At 38.3% G+C, this 17,273-nt stretch overlaps 1 protein-coding gene across 18 annotated transcripts in view; it reads right to left on the bottom strand.

Annotated features, from left to right (window-relative positions):
- SVIL (supervillin) overlaps window positions 1-17,273 on the bottom strand; it is a 138,819-nt gene that overhangs the window by 10,183 nt on the left and 111,363 nt on the right. For all 18 annotated transcript variants that reach the window (XM_064636586.1, XM_064636602.1, XM_064636523.1 and 15 more), the window contains 13 exons: window positions 12,829-12,979; window positions 10,139-10,216; window positions 9,970-10,056; window positions 8,726-8,903; window positions 7,603-7,775; window positions 6,199-6,354; window positions 5,309-5,445; window positions 4,673-4,820; window positions 4,411-4,556; window positions 3,397-3,572; window positions 3,152-3,296; window positions 2,471-2,747; window positions 661-812 (listed from right to left, as the gene is read on the bottom strand). In XM_064636586.1, coding sequence (XP_064492656.1) covers window positions 661-812; window positions 2,471-2,747; window positions 3,152-3,296; window positions 3,397-3,572; window positions 4,411-4,556; window positions 4,673-4,820; window positions 5,309-5,445; window positions 6,199-6,354; window positions 7,603-7,775; window positions 8,726-8,903; window positions 9,970-10,056; window positions 10,139-10,216; window positions 12,829-12,979 — 2,004 coding nt within the window. The remainder of the gene's footprint in view (window positions 1-660; window positions 813-2,470; window positions 2,748-3,151; window positions 3,297-3,396; window positions 3,573-4,410; window positions 4,557-4,672; window positions 4,821-5,308; window positions 5,446-6,198; window positions 6,355-7,602; window positions 7,776-8,725; window positions 8,904-9,969; window positions 10,057-10,138; window positions 10,217-12,828; window positions 12,980-17,273) is intronic.

Genomic DNA, 17,273 nt, shown 5'->3' with positions numbered 1-17,273 from the left:
AAGGGCATTTACATTTCTATTCTATGAACTCCTGTCTTGCTGGTCATGTCTACACTGCTGTTAAAAAAAGTAATTACAGCATGACCAAGGTATAGGAACTAACTTTAAACCTCCCACCTCGGATGCTGGTAACAGTGAAGCCACAGTATAGCCCAAGTCTGCCTAAAGACAAAGAAAGCTAGCCTGTCCTCTTGGCTTCAAACTAGCTGCATCTGCATTTGTTAGAATCTATAAAAAACAAGGCCATTTATGTCTAATTACAGAGTAAACAAATTAAAAGTTTCAAATTAATTTTTTGGTCTTGGCCTGCAGAAAGTGCTTCTCCTCAGCACTAGGAAGACAGTTCTGTTATCTGAACATGTACTTGAATTGAAGGCATGAATATGTGCTTCACATATTCCTGAAAGGAGAGAAGACCTCCTTCAGCCTTTCTCAGAAGTATAATCTTTAGAAGTGAGATTTGGGAATGACAATCCATAAAGGAGCTTACATGTCTCTGGCAGTTGGAGTAACACCAAAAGTAATTCTGAGGTCTGACTATTTGTAATGGCAAGAACACCTTTACAGAAAGGGAGGACGCCAAAAAAGACAATTCCCATTTACCATTAGTGGCTACCTGGGAAGGCAAATCTTACCAGGTCTGCCACCTAGAAAGCTCACCTGTGCTCCTCTCTCTTCATCAAGTTCCACTGTCATCAGTGCCGATGTTCCTTTTTCACTCACTGTGGAGTGCCTTCCTTGCCAAAAGAAATACACACATTTCTCTTTTCCAACAGCCCTTACTTGTTGCTCTCCTTTTTGTCTGCTTCCAACTGTGAAACAGAAAGCACATGCTGAAGAAAGTACGCTGGCTATAGGTTTAAACAGCACATGGTTTAATCTCATCTGCCAGCTCAGCACTATCCCATCCAGAACAGGGAAGATAAAATGTCCAGTTGGAGGAACATTAAGCCTCCAAGCCAGCGTGTCCCTACGCAGAGTTGGCATTGTCTCCTCAGGTGGATGTGAGCCCCCCAGGCAGAGAAGCCTGTGTTGGCAGGAGAAAGAGATGTAGAAAGATTGGTACTATCTGGAGAAAAATAACTGACAGCACTTGAGCCAATTTGCATGTGAAATGGTATGTCCAGTTATATTACCAGAAGAGTGCATTATGGCTCATTTTCCACATTACACACTGTTCCTTGGCAGCAGGGAAACGGCAACTTTTTTTTTTTTTAAAGATCAGTATTTAGTTATTATGATAAGCAAATAATGTTTACAGCAAATGAAGTTCAACAATACAACCAATTATGGAATATTTCACTCTTTCCAGTGAATAGGGAATAAATGGATATAACTAAACCAAAGCTTTAAGAAAAGCTGAGAGTTTTAAAACAGATTCTTAAAAAAGTATTAAAACTTCTGTCTTGATTCCAGCAGTGCTGAGCAGCATCCAACTGAAACACTTAGGAGAAAACATCCTGTTTTTTTCAAGTTGAGAATATTCAAACCACTACTCACTTCTAAAATTTATGGTTTTCACTCCTATCTGTACATTCAGCTCATAAAAAGTACTGCCTCCTACATAAAAATTTATTCTGTTTTGGAGTGATGGAATATGTTTTCATCCATTTGGCTTAGAAGTCTGTTTACAATTCAGTATTAGTGAACTTCTCCCAAGACTTACAAGCTTTCATGTTTTTCTTGGATTTGTCAGTATCTGAACTCAACGATCTTGACTAAGACCTACCTACGGTTTTTGGCTAAAAGTCTGAAGCTGTATAACTGTTACACTGCTTTCAATTGATTTTAATATACTTCTATTTCCAACAATCATTTTTAGACTATTTCTATTTAATTTACCACAAAAGCCACCTATTCTTAGTTTAGTGTCAGAAGGGTGAGTTCCAACGGGCTTCCTGAGCTGACTGATTCTCAGCCTTTACCTGCTGCACTCAGGCTCTTTGTCAGAACACTGCTGAGCCTGAAACCCACAGCAAAAGGTTTCCAGCAACAGCAAAAGGGACAGCAAGGGCAATGGGTTGGCAAGAGCTTTTCCTGTCATTGTTACCTATCTCAATTATCCAGCAAAGGCGTTCCTTGTTACTAAACCTACGTCTCTTGCAAGACATTCAGACCACTGTCATTAGTCCAGCTGCCTTGTTATTTTGGTGTTAAGCTGTGGACACAATTCTGGCTTAATGAGCTGTCCTGTGAATGTGTACACCACCAATGTTGGTCAAAAGCAGAGATGGACAGCATTACATTTGATGTATGAAAAATAACTACTTTTTTTTCTATTGCTTTTTTTTAAACAAAATAAAATAAGAAGCTCTGCTTCTTATGGCCTAGGAAGGCTAAATTATCAGCCCCAACCTTTAAAACAGCCTCTTATCCAAAGAAGTCTAGGTCTGGATTTCACCACTAGGAGCAGCAGTTTTAGTTGCACTTCTCCATGTTTCAGCTGGATGAAATGGAATTGTTCACTAACCTGTAGTGCTCACCATGTACTTCCACTTCACCACATATGTGTCTCCCTCATGGAATTGCCCTATGCTTTGCTTAGGTAGTCTACTATAGTCAAATTCCAGAATGTGCCAGACATCCACAGATGCAGTGATAATTTCAAACTGCCTCCCATCTTCTCCTTCTACAAGTCCATAGCCCCGGCCAATATTCATTCCATCCAAGACAGTGCCTACAGTTGTTTGAGGCACAGGTACCATTAGCATGACATCATATGGTTTAGAGTCAGATCTGGATTCTTCCTGTCAAAAAACACAGAGGAGAGATTTCTTTGAACATAGCTTTTTTTCTTCTTACCCCACCGTTCCAGTCAAACAGTTTGACTTCTGAATATTTCAGTACTTTAGTATCTTGTCATCTTTTGATGCCTTGTCAAAGCCACCTTGGCACCATTCATTGAGCTGCCTGGCTCATACAGAATTAATTAATTAATTGATTAATTAAAAAAAAATATATAAAATACTATATAAATAATAATAATATAAAGCAACTCTAGGGGTTCACTGTAGGAGGTGATGCTTTGACCCCTAGGTCAGAGCTCACAAGATAATAAATGTGCTCTGGATTCCTTGAGAACAAGCTTCCCTGGCTTCTATCCCAGCTAAGTCACCTAGTTTGAAATACCTAGCATGTTTATTATATGCACCTTCTGGTGAAGGGATTCACTAGAATTCTTCTCATTGAGTTTCTTCAGTTCTGTCCAGTCAAGAAATTTTTCTTTGAACAGTATGGTCTCGTTATGTTCTGTGAGTCTGCCAAACACAGCCCAGTCTGGGCGTCCTTGTCCCTTTCTGTACAAGGGAACAAAAGACATAGAATCAAATTAAACACTGTGAAAAACGGACAAGAAAACTAGGTATCTGCAATGAGAATAAATTTAAGTTACAATACCTGGGTATAAGGGGATTGCATTCTCCTGGATCCAGAGGATTTATGTCACAATTGGAGTAGTCAAAGGTGCCATTCCACAAGTGTTTTGCCAGCTGGAATGCCACTTTTCTCTGTGCTAAAGTAACTTCCTTTCCATGCCATACATATACTTCACTGCCAAAATCAAACACCAGCACCTAAAAACCAAACCAAACATAAAACACCAACAACCTACTATTAGGTTAGGTGATACCCTGGTCCTCCAGTTTCCTTGTGCTGAACAGAAATTCCTCCAAATATGCGAGTTTCTGCAGGACACTAACAAGTAGCACTGCAATGCAAGTATGGACAGGGCAGTGGTCTGTACTGTGATGTCTAATTGCTGAGGATGATTGGAAGCAAGTATGGGGAATGCTGTGAGGTGTATCTTTAGGTGACAGCTAAGTCACTAGCAGATTAGAGAGCTCTTATTGCTAAAAACCTGATTCCATTGCATGACTGATTGCTGTCTAGTTACAGCAGCTTTCCCTGACTTTTTGACCTATGCCTTGTCCTGCAGCCAGGGAAGGCTGACAGAGCACAACATGGGTAACTGGCTCAGTAAACAGGCAGTGACTCAATACTTTCAAGAAAATGCATTGTGTCTTTAGTTTAGAAATCTGCTCTGATTCTGACTTAGATGGGTGAAATGGTTGTTTGAAAGGGAAAAGACTGCTAAGGTTAGAAATAAAAACAGGGTTTGGTTTTGTTTTGTTTTTCTGAAGTGCTACCTGTTTTGCACTTCATGATTCTGAAGTGAGCCACTGTTGACAAAAATGTTTACACCTCCTAAAATGGTATTTCACTTTAAAGATAACACGATCAAATTTCTTGAAACCTGTAGCACACTCTAGACAGCAAAGTGTTCAGAAGCCTTTCAGAAGTATGGAGGACCCAATTTTCAGTGATCCTCTCCATGAGCATTTGCAGTTACTGAAGGTCATTATCAGTTACATGTTCCTGCACTTACCACAGGAGCAGTAAGTGGCACGATACCTCTTTTGGTTGTAGCAGGGTGCATTTTGGCACCTTTCCCCAGTAGTCATCCTCAGGAATGAGCTTATCTTCTACGAGGCGGTAAATGCAATTTGTTTCTATTATTGCAGCTTCATACATTTCATCTTCTTCAGGACTTCCAGCAGCTTAAGGAAAAGATTGTCAAAAATAATAAAAGAATTAACATCTTTTACTAAACAGAACTGACTCGACTATTTTACTGTGATAGAACATCAGATATTGTAACTATAAGAATGCTTACACTGGTAATTTGTCTGTCCACCAAGGAGTTTCCAGAAGTCTTTGGCTGCATGGGTATGAGTATTTATTCCTTCTTCTATAGTTTGTATATAAGAAGCTCTACAGCCAAGTTCCCTCTTTGTCTGAATTAAAGTTGCAAGTTCTGAAGCCTAAGAGATTAACAGTTATCTGAAGAGGATTGCTTAAGTCTTTGGAATTCTTGTGCAGTATAAATGGGATATAATAGAGCAAATAACAGAAGAAATGGTTATTATTTGTTGCACTAAATAAACAGACACTGGAAAAAAAAGTTACAGAAATGCATTCATTCTTCCATTTACCTTAAAACAAGACCTGATCTCAATGAACATGGGAATAAAAAGGACATCCTGCAATTCAGACTATTTTTGTTTGAGTCCAAATCTGTATCCTGAGGATATCCTCTTTTCTCTTGCAGCTTCACAACCTACATGCTCCTACATCAGCTTTCATTCAGTGCATAGGCTAAAACATATTTTCAGGAATCCTGCATATCTACCTGTCATGGACTATCAGTTACATGTCACTTTTTGAGAGAACTGCCACCAAGGATTGATCAAAGAGAAATATACTGCAACAGTTCTAAAAACAAATAATAAAACCCCAAAATAGTACTGACCTTTGCTTTTTCTATGACATTTGCAAACTCTCCTACCCATAAGAAACATAAATGTGGAGTTAACAACAGGAAACAGTCTCCGCTGTTGAGTGATGAGGCTCTAGGTTCAACTAATCTTGTTTGAACATGTCTTCTTCCTAAAGAGAAAATAAAGTTAATTTTATTCCTTCAACTACTATTATCAAGTGCCAAGATCTAATTTGTTTTCAATGAAATACAAACAACCCCAGCACATTTAGCAAAATATATGGAAACAGACTGTTAAAGAAGAATTAAAAGACTATTACTGTGAAAAGAGTTTACTCATAGAAAACAAAATAACTTGTTTCCTATCAACTAATATTTCTATTATTTCCTGTTCTTGGCTCAACAACTCTGTGTCCTTCTGGAAAGAAATGAATTAAGTAAATGGCAGACAGCAGCAAAATTCCAGAACCCTTTACATTTGCTTAAGTGAAGCTATGACAGAGTAACCGTAGGCAGTAAAAGGTGTTAGGAATTTTACTTTGCCAAAATAGTAGCTATTATTTCTGCAGAATCAGATACATTACTATGCACTGTAAGGGGAAGTGGAGCAAGAACACTGTCATGTCACTTCCGAGTTATACTGAGCACTGGAAGAGTGGGACAGTTAAAAAATTTCCATAGGAGATGGCTAGAATTTCTGAAATACTGTGTTTTTCTCCCTGGAAGACACACACCAGTGGCACAATGCAAACTTATTTGTAAGGTTTAACTTTAGTCACGCAGTTGTCACTTATTCTTTTAAGTTTTGGACAGAAATCTTGAGCTGAAGATCTAGAGCAAGCTAAGCATCCAACTGTGGTAGCAACTCCCACATGTTACATTCAGTCTATTATTTATGGAAAGTAAAAGCAGTTCCAGCATACCTTTAATTTGCAGGAGCATTAGCTTCTTGTATGGCACAGCACTGTTGTTAGAGTTTTGCTCTGTTAGATTAACACTCCGCAGGCTAATGTTGCTGAAGTTCTCTTTGCTTGCCAGGCCAGCAAGTGCTACTTCTGAGAAATTTGAGTTTGTAGACACTTGTACATAAAAAGAAGTTGGAGGAAAGACACACACACAAAAAGGACAAAATTATATTAAAAAATTGGGTGTTGCGTTAAGAAAATAATTTCTGCCCATTATTTCCAGCTTTTCTTCTTATCAATAGAAACAGCAAAACCAGGTTGAACTCAAATTAACCACTAGCCCAAAAGGTTTATGGGTTTAGGATTACCTAAGTTTCTAGATATCATCCAAGAGTAAACTGCTGGCATCGGAATTATGTTATTTGGCAGAAACACCAACTCTATTAGGAAACATGTCTTACCCAATGCTTTGTGAAGTACTGTGTAGATCTTCAATGCCTTATAAGTCATTAATAATAAAAGACAGCAGAGATTCAAGGTTAATTAACTGATATTCCCTTAAAATTTGGCTCAGACAGTGTGATGCAAGAGCCATTTGCAGTTCAAAGTCTTAGTCATGTTTTACTGTAAATGTAAAGCCCAAATTCTTGGCTACTTCTGCTTGTTGCTCAACCAAAGGCAAAGCACTTCATGAATTTATAATGCAGGGAAATGCTTCTCATGAGATGGCAAGAAAGTATTACACACATAATTAGCATTTTCATCAATACAGTCAATGTTTAAAGATGATCTTTCTTTATTCAAATGTAATAAGGAAAACTTGTACCCCAAATGGTAAGAGTGGCTTGACAAACCTTTGAATAAATTTTACAATAATGTCTTTTGCTGTCTGCCTGGTTGTCAGGAGAAAGCAATGTCACAAGTAAAACACAAAGCCCTGCCACAAAGCACTGATCCTCTATGGAAATTACTCTTTAGGAGTCAAGAAGGCTAATTCTAGTTTCTGAGAGAAAATTAGGACCCAAAATTGAGGCCAGTGTACCTGAACAAAAGTTCATCTATTCTTGCCAGCTCTTGCCCCAGCATAATGTAACATTGGATCTGCTTTCCTTGATCTCCTGTCCTCACCCTGCAGGCACTGTGGCACACTCTCTCTCTGCACAAGGTGACTGTGCTAAAAATAAATAATTAAACCTACACGCAGGAGGGGGTTGTAGGTAGCTTTCCCTGAGGAAGTCACACACACCCTTCTCTGCAGACCTCCTAGACCGTCTACATTTAACCTTAGACTTCAATCAGTTTATTGCCACTCAGAGAGTACGTTCCATTCCTTCATTTCTGGCTTTTGTGTTGGGATATTTTGGTTCACTTTTAATTAAAATAGCAAGATGGTGTTTTGTACAAATCACCTTTCTAGCTTACTTTTTTCTACTTTCATTCTCTTTGACTCCATGAAGGCAACATTCAGTCTTTGTTCAGTGTATTCATGAAGAATATCTTGTCTTGCTGCCAGCATTTTCAATGGGTTTCTTGAGGACTGGACTCTGCGTGTAGGCCTAACTGCACGTTTGTGCTCTGCTACAGAAGATATCAACCTGAAAAACAAGCAGTGTTTATAACCATCAGGTAATTTTTCTAGGGAGAATCATCTAATTGCAAGACATCAGGATCAGTTCCTCAATTCAGGCGGGAGCATGATTTCAGAAATATGCAGAAGAAATGGCCATGCCCAGTACTAAGACAGACTACCTACAGGCTGGGGACAGAGTGGCTGGAGAGCAGCCAGGCGGAAAGGGACCTGGGGGTGCTGATCGACAGGAGGCTGAACATGAGCCAGCAGTGTGCCCAGGTGGCCAAGAAGGCCAATGGCATCCTGGCCTGCATCAGGAACAGTGTGGCCAGCAGGAGCAGGGAAGTGATCCTTCCCCTGTACTCTGCATTGGTGAGGCCACACCTTGAGTATTGTGTTCAGCTCTGGGCCCCTCAGTTCAGGAAGGATATTGAGGTGCTGGAGTGGGTCCAGAGAAGAGCAACGAGGCTGGTGAAGGGACTTGAGCACAAGTCCTATGAGGAGAGGCTGAGGGAGCTGGGGTTGTTTAGTCTGGAGAAGAGAAGGCTTAGAGGCGACCTCATCACTCTCTTCAACTACCTGAAGGGAGGTTATAGCCAGGCGGGGGTTGGACTCTTCTCCCAGGCAACCAACAATAGGACAAGGGGACATGGGCTCAAGCTCTGCCAGGGGAGGTTTAGGTTAGATGTTAGGAAGAAATTCTTTACAGAGAGGGTTATCAGGCATTGGAACGGCCTACCCAGAGAGGTGGTGGATTCACCATCCCTGGAGGTTTTTAAAAAGAGATTGGACGTGGCCCTTAGTGCCATGATATAGTAATTGGAGTTGGATCAGGGGTTGGACTTGATGATCTTGGAGGTCTTTTCCAACCCAATCTATTCTATGATTCTATGATTCTATGATGACTTAGAGCTGAACATTGAGCACTGGCCCTATGTCTGCATTCAAAACAATGGGGAAAAAAGTAGTTCTTACTTTGGTGCATAAGGATCAAAGATGGCATCAAAGTCCTCATCAAGGTCCAAAGGCACTGAGGAAGAAGGGAAATCCACATGGCGATAGAATTTGGAAAATGTTTCATCATCATCCAGCTTCATCACCTCTTTCACGGATCTTCCTGTAACTGTCAGCACTGTCTCTTGCATCCCAGCAACTGCAGGAAAGAAACACTTTACCCAGTAATAATCATACTAGAGTTTCTAACTCTAGGAAAGGTAAACATACCTTGTTTGGTAGTTGTTGGAGTGGGCATTTTTTTGAAGGGGTGGTGGTGTTTTGGTTTTTGTTGGTTTTGTGTGTGTGTGTGTGTGTTTGTTTTTTTTTTAACTCAGAAAAGTGTTGGTAAAGAATGTCAAAACAGTGTAACTGCTACTCATATGCAATAATCATTATACAAAACTGCTTGGGAAATATGGCTAAATGAAAAATTTGGGCACTATAAAAAATGAGTTGTTTTGGTAGGATGATATAAGCATTTTAACTTCTTCTATATTCCATCTTGCGTCCAACCATTTAATTCCTTCCTTTGAAAAGATCTACTAGAACTACAAGTGGAAAAGTCACTACTTCAGACTAGTGAGTATGGCAGAGTCATTATTCTACACTAGTGCCTCCTCTGCTGAAATGTGAACGCATTTGTTTATGGTATCTGACACATTACGAATTACAAAAGGTTTTTTGTCTTACAAATGGAGGACAGACATATGAAATAGAAACACTGGAGAACTCTAGACAGCTTCATAAATAGCAAACAAGCTGTACAAGGAAGCTGAAGAACTGCTATAGAGAGTCAGTTTTCAAAAAAGCAGGAAGGTGAATGAACTGTGCTTGGAGCATCTTAGTGTCCTATCTTGATTTTAATAACACTAAACTACATTTAAAGTTGTTTCACTATATGGCAATATGGTTCAGACTGGCTGTGTGGCTTTAAGAAATTTTGCTCTCAAGAAGGATGTGTACATCACATGTAGAGAAATAAGAAAGTTATTCTGGCATTTGTGATTTACTCTATCGTACATTTGTAATACAATAGAGAAATGCTTTTCTTCTTAAAATTTAGTAAAGACTGAATCACAAAAATAAAGCAAGTGATCAGTAAGTGTAGTCTGAAAAAAGAAATATTCAGTTTCTGTTACCAGATATTTTAACTAAGAGGTACTTTAATCCATTTACTGAAGTCAGAGAGTGGATACACTGCCACCTTTGGTAACTCTACCAACCTTTGTTATTCAGCCTTCCCAAGAACGACTCCAACTTGTCAAGCTTCATATCTGATTCCAATTGCATATCAGGCCTGGCTTCAATTTCTAAGCAAACCAGAAAGTAAAACCTGTTAATTGACAGAAAGTAAAAAAGCCTGGACTTATCTCAGCCATTTTTATTCCTTACCTTCCAAGGGCTTTGTAGACTTCTGCCGGTTACTGTAAGGGGATGCTACTGATGTTAGAGCACTTGGAGAAGCCAGGCCTGTGTAGGAACAGAGAACATAAGAAATGCAGTTGTGACTTCAGCCCATGTTCCCAGCAGTGATGACAGGGAAGCTATTTAGGGAAAGCAGATGAGCCCGGACACTTCCTATAGTCTGGAATATTTCCCCAGCTTCCCTAATCACTGTATTAGAGATGGTAGAGTGCACTGCCCTACCTGCTCCTTTAGTCAACAGCAGCCTCAGAAACCACCCCATTCACAAGAACAAAGTTTCAATTCCAAGTGTCTGTAAGCAAGCTAACACAAAATACAAGCTTTCTCTTGAATACAGTAATTTTAACCTTTTCAAGATAGTAGCAGTTCACTTGGTCTACATTTTGGATTCCAGTTCTACCACAAGCCACATTTTAAAAACATGCAAGTGTTCTGAACAAAAAGATATGGTTAGCAAGGAAACTACCAAGATCTTGTTTGGCACCTTCACCTCCACCGTGTCCTCACTGCCTTTTTTAAATTTCAATGCATCCCTATAAATACACGTGGCAGGATGCAGTTTTGAGAAAACATGGAAATGGAAGCAGAAATGGAAGTCAGAGTTCCCATCATATTAAGCACTACTCCCTCCTTTTGTTGCACTCTCCTCCACCCTTTTCAGTAATTACCATAAAGCAATTCATCCTGGACCCAGTGGATAAAATAAGATTTTTGTTTAGTTCTTTTCATGTGAATCTACGTTGCTCTAGTAATAGAAATGGCACTCTATTTCTAGGTAGAAAAGCATACCAAAGGAACGAATTGCATCTATTAACTCTTGTTGCCTAGACTTTCAGTAAATGGGGGAACAGACATTTACACCTTTCTCTAATATCTGTTTTCCACTTAGCTATAACTTACTAATTACTGAGCCATGTAAGTTTAAGTCTTTAGTTATTTTGATCAGATTAAACCAATGTTGTGCTGGGACAACATATACTAACCATGTTTCCACTATCTTTACTGCAAGTCCTACTTGTCAAACACCAAGATAGATTTAGAATATAACTGGGTAGCTTTTCCACAAGCAATTTTTTCCCTTCTACCTAAGATTATTAAAGTTTCAGCAGGTTTTAAGTCAATGGGTAAAGCCTCCATCAAGACATACTTGAGAGGACACAGCTCTTAAGCAGCTCTACCAGGACTTAATCCACAACACCACATGGAAAACTGCTTAGTAAAGGATGACCTTCCAATTAGGACTGAAAAATTTTCAGCCATAATAAGCAATTAAAATACAGCATCTGTGCACATGCATATAACGAATATGTAATTTTGCATTTCTTTCTCATAGCCTCTTAAATTAAAAACTCATCATGATAATTTATTCTTTCAGGTTCTAAAAACAACACACTTGTAACTAAAATCCCACTTGGGGTACTTTTTTTAATGCCACTGTCATTGTGTTACTTTGCTTCCTCAGAAGAATGATCATAGCACCTAAAGAGACCCTTGCAAGGTAATTTTTTTCCCATTAAGAAGAACAATGCTATCACCTTCTATTCCTTTTCAAAGACCAATATATTTGGGAAAAAAAAAAAGAAAAAAAATCTCAAAAAGCAAGTCTGTGGACAACTGAACAATTTTTCTTGGTGACCCTCCAAAGTAGGTTACTCTTTACACATTGAACACTGGCGTTTCTAGCAGCAAAACAATGTAAGCAGCAGCTAAAAGATTTTACTAATAGATGTAATTCCTAATACTGCGTATTTGTTTATCTGCCAACAGAATGTGGCTTGGACTGCAAACAGTTACTCCTGTTGCAATATTGCCTTCGCTCTACAATGATTTTTTTTTTGATGGTTGGCATTTAACTCAAGGTTCATTGTTGTTGTGTTTAATAACCAATGTTTGTTTTGTAACAAAACAAAATCTAGTATTCATTAAGCACAAGAGGTCAGTTTAAGTGCCTTCTTCCCAAACCTATCATCTTCCCAAGAGCACTGTGAGAACAGCTACATTTCTACCATGTGCAGCCTTCAGAGACTCCTGCCCAATTCAGAAGAATGATTAGGTCTTGAAAAAGTGACTGAACTCAACAGATTAAAAAAAAAGTCAACACTGCTCCCTTACCATTTCTACTTCCTGGTTCTATGTAGAACCAGAGAATCTGTTCAGTGATTTCTTCAGCCAAACACAGCACAGTTGTTGTACAAGACAGCATCCATAAAAATAACACTCGTTTGCTAAATATTCCCAGTGTTCCTAAGAGTGGGGGAAGTGCCAGCAATAGCAACAACTAGATTTCACAATTATTCTCTAGGCAGTGCAGCTGGGTTTTCAAAGGAAGGATAAATAAGAAAGAATAATCCAACTATGCAGTCTGGGTTGTATTAGGAGGAGAAACAAAACATATATCCCTGTTCAAGTGATAGACTTCCACCAGTCAGAGCCCCGTAATAACTGGATGGCAGTGTAACAGTGCAGAACAAAATAGATCAATATGAGGGCCACAAGAAACTAAAGTGAACAGCCTCATGACATGATATTCAGCTGAAGACAAACAATCCTCCTCTTGCTAAACACAGATACTGTTTCTGCATAGCTTTAGCTTGACTTTATTTTGACTAGACAGATAAGAGGTGTCTTATTTATACTGGGATCATTTCATCACTGACCTTTTTTTACCATTCGGCCAGCTACAGTGAACTGTGTGGAGTCATTGGCTGCTCCTTTACCCTTGGACTTCCAGGCTTCTTCTCGAGCTGTAATCAGGTGTTTCCTTTCCTCAATGGTCATTTGACTCTCCTGGTTATCTGCCATTCTTTGCTTTTTTGGGGAAAGAGAGAAACAGGTGTTTAAAAAAAAGATAAATAACCAGGATACAGCTAAAGACTGGCTGAACATTTCAACTGCCAGATGCAGAGGGAAGGAGAAGGAGAACAAGCTACTGAAGTGAAGTCACAGACACAGCTTAGTGACCCTCAGATGCTTCACTGTCTTGCTGCCCCATCACAATGTGACTATGAGGTTTTGGTCTGTGCTCTTTGACCTTTTCTTGAACCTACCAGCCAGGGCAAATGGTCCCCCTCTAAGCAAAACAAACCATTCACTCTGCAAATGATATAATTTTTCAGACCTCGTTCTTTTGAAGCATGACTCGCTAGACAAGTGAGATCACTAAACTGACACTGAGCAGATGTTTTTGAGTGTGCAAATCTGCAGGTGGCACAGGGAACAGCAATGAAATGGTGTAACTTCAGTGCGTGACTCCTGAATCAGTCTCTTACAGTAACTCAATTCTCCTGGCAGGATTAGCAGCTTTATCTCTCCAGAGGCTGCTCACTTTAGTTCCTATGTCAGCTTGCTCTACTAAATATTTTTCCAATGACTGTGATCATCACCAGCACCCTTTTTTTTTTTTTCAGGTGACCCTCAGCTTTCCTTGCTTGCTTTAGAGGTTATCAGCCAACAGTTTAAGTGATCAGAAGCAGAAGGTGAATTATCTTAGTGCCCTCCTAACTCAAAGGATTGATGATGGTACATTAAATAGGAAAGAAACTGAACTTACACACTCTGCTGTAGCTATGTCAGGCCAAAGAAATATTACTTTAATGCACTTATCTTAAAAAAGTAGCAACATTTTAGGGATTATACTGCATAGAAATCAGATGTAAAAGCATTTTTAGTGCAAGGGACTATCAATGCTAGAATTATTTTCAAATTGTATGTTATTCGTCATTTTTCTTCACAACCCTGCTGCTAGAACTGAAAAAAAAAAAATTAAAATCTCAAGCTTTAACACACCTCTAACTCATGGAACCACAGAGGGAAAATGTAAAAGTATGCAAAAGCTTGTGAACATAAACATTCTTCTTCTTTCAAGACACAAGAAAGAGATATAAACCCACTTATTTTTTATTTTTGTAAAAATCAAATAGACTAAATAAATAAGTCACTTTATATAAAAGCTATTGTGACTGCAGAGGACACACTAAAATAGAAATTTCATAGCTTTCAGCATTTACCAGGATCAGTAGCCATCAGCCAGAAGAGGGAAGACAAGCCAGAAAATAGCTTGTACAAGGACTAGGACCATGAGAGTCTCCACTCTTTCCCTCTAGTTCCATATATCTCTGCATCCTCCTGCAGTAAAACTTCCTTGCAATTTATCAGGAAAGAGCACTGGGCAGCCAGACAATATGACTGCAAGCCATGATAATCAAGATTAAAAACTGTGATTTTTTCCTAGAACTCGGAAACGTTCAACAGGAATGACAACACGGAAGTCTCTTCAGTGTCATTTCCTCATTTGTCAAAGCCTCAGAATGCTTTAAAGAAAAACACTGAAGTATTTATCTTCATTTCCCCAAGTCTATACCCATTCCAGTGTCAGCACAGCCATCTCTGGGATGAACAGTTGGCAGAAAAAAAACACAGCAACATACTAAAGGAGACTTGGGCAGGAAATTAATAAATACCTAATGAAACCACAAGGGAAATTTCATACACAAAACTAATGCTTTTAACTTAGTAAGGGTGCTGACTTCCATTACAATACAAAGGGAAGTGAGGAAGAGGGAGAAAGAAGTAGAATCATATGGATTTGGTTTTGTTTTGGTTTTGTTTTTTGTTTGGTTTGGTTTTTTTTAAACTTACAAGGGGCTTAATTTTGGATTTTGTCTTCAGTGAATACCTGAATCCTCAGAGTCTGCAGAGTTACTGAAAATTCTGGAGAAGCAGACCTGGAAAGTGTGTGTATTAATCACTACACACTTGAATTGCAAGAAAGACTGTGAGTAATTCTGGAGCTGTGTCAAAGGACAAAAGAGAGCAGCTGTCTGACAGCAAAAACAAACCTTTTTTTTTTTTTTTAATGGAAGATTTCAAACTGTTCCATTGGGCAAAACATCTTTGGAGTTCTTAAAAAATAAAATCTCAGATTGTACGTGTATGTTACACAATTCAGAGAAATTCCATATTAGATCTCTTCCTAATGCATGAAGACTCCCACTTTAATCTACAAATAAATAAACGAACTAAAAAATTATAAAGTGAATAGATACCAAGCAATCCCCAACCCATTTAATTTCCCATAACAATCCTGGTGAAAAACAGAGGTATATGTCATGATTAAATAAAAAAATGATTTTTCTATAGCTGGAAAGCTAACATGAGCCAATGCAACTGTCAAAAGAAACTTCAGAAAAAATACACCTGGTAGTTAGTTGGGAGCAGTTTAGAAAGCTTCCACAATTACCACATGCAGCATTTGTGAAGGAATGAATAGGTTAAAGGACATTCCAGTTGGGAGAAAGTATGTCAAGAAAGTTAAAACTCAAGAAGTTTTTAAGTATAAATTTTATTTTCAAGTGAAAAAAAAGTAAGACATGAAAGGAGAATCTCAAATTTGCAAATGTAAAAAAGTAAAAACAAGAATTAGTATGTAAAGAATGAATAAAAATAATAAATAAAAGCTTAGGAATAAAACAGCTTCAGTGTGGGGTTTTTTTTCATTAAAAAGGTAGTTACTTTCAATGAAATATTCTAATTCATCATGTAAAATACATACATGTGTTCATTGATGTCTTAGGTGAAATAATTGGAATATAAACACAAGCAGTGAATTTTTAAAAAAGCCTTTGAAAATGGGAAAATATACAGGACTGACAAAAGCTTAGATGGAAAAAATATTTAGAAGAAGTAAAACTAAAGCATGTAGGTACAGGTCACACAAGCTGTATTGTTCCAGAGACCCACTAAAAGACTGCTGCAAAGACAATCAATGAAGAATCAAATCACGGGCACATAATTAATGCCATTCCACATGGCATTATGGAAAAAAGGTTTAATCAAAATGGTAAGTTTGATGAGCTCAAGTGTGATTAAATATATTAACACAGTTACCTCTGATTTCTTTAATATATTTGACTTAATCACAGATGACATTCTGAGGTGGGTTTTTTTGAGCAATATAAAAATATCAGAGCAGCTTACAGGCTGCGAACTAGATAACTGACTGAAAAATTATTTCTAAACAGAAAGTACCCATGCACTGATCTGATTCATCCCAACTTTGATTAAAATGTTTTCATGAACATGGGAAAAAAAGAGATGCAGTTCTGCTGAGAAGACCCTCATGAGGACACCAACATACACAAAGTGATGAAGATAAAGAAGAGATAATCATATAGATGGGTAAAAAAAAAAAATCTGGTAAATCAGGATTTTAGGAGAAATGTTATTTGAAAATGGAAACAGGCAAACCCCAGAAAATTATGAAGACAGAAAAAGAGAGAGAAAAAGTCCCATGGAACAGTTGTTTTGAATAGATAATCTGTACTGCAATAGCTCATCCACTTCCAGCCTCCATGCTTCTACCTAGGATCGTGACAATTTTGAAGGGTTTCAGGAAAGGGCTGAAATATTTTTTCAAGATTTAAAAAAAAAAATTACTTCAGATTAAATCAGATGAGTATATATTTTCACTGAGGAGAGGGTTAAAAGTTACATTTTACACAGCAAGAATAATTACATATGAAAAGTCACTGAATATTGCAGGGAGTTTTCTATATGCTGACAGTTAAGAATAAAGACTGCATATTTTTCTAAAAGTTCCTGTTTTAGGTCTGAGAAGGATTATTGGCTCAATGCAAGAAAAGTTAGAAACTGGGATTACTTTTCTCCCACTACTTGGCTAGGTTGGATGATAATATTGGTCTTTTCTAGCACTGCAACACATTTCTTGAGGGCATGCACAGGCACTGCACTGCTTCTGCAACGTCAGTTCATTCTAAGGAAGGGGTCACACCTAGGCAATGCTCCATTTTGTACCCTACAATCTTCTAGTCCTAGCATGTTCCTTTTAGGTCACAAGAACACAACTGAGCAAGTGGTTTGTTAGCATGCTGGTGTGCTCTTCAGGGGTTTGGTTTTGATTTTTAATACAAGAAATAAGATAATTCATGGTTTTCTGTGTAGAAGATAAAGACTGCTCCTACCCAGGGGAGTCCAAACCAAGAATGAATACAAAAAATGTATTTTTCAAAAGAGGGTTCCATTTTAAATCAATCTTTGAAATTATATAAAAGAAGAATCCAAAAAGCATCTATTTCCTTTTTAA

This window comes from Pseudopipra pipra, chromosome 1, assembly GCF_036250125.1.
Source record: "Pseudopipra pipra isolate bDixPip1 chromosome 1, bDixPip1.hap1, whole genome shotgun sequence".
NCBI lineage: Eukaryota > Metazoa > Chordata > Aves > Passeriformes > Pipridae > Pseudopipra > Pseudopipra pipra.
This window is presented reverse-complemented; position numbering and strand designations above follow the sequence as displayed.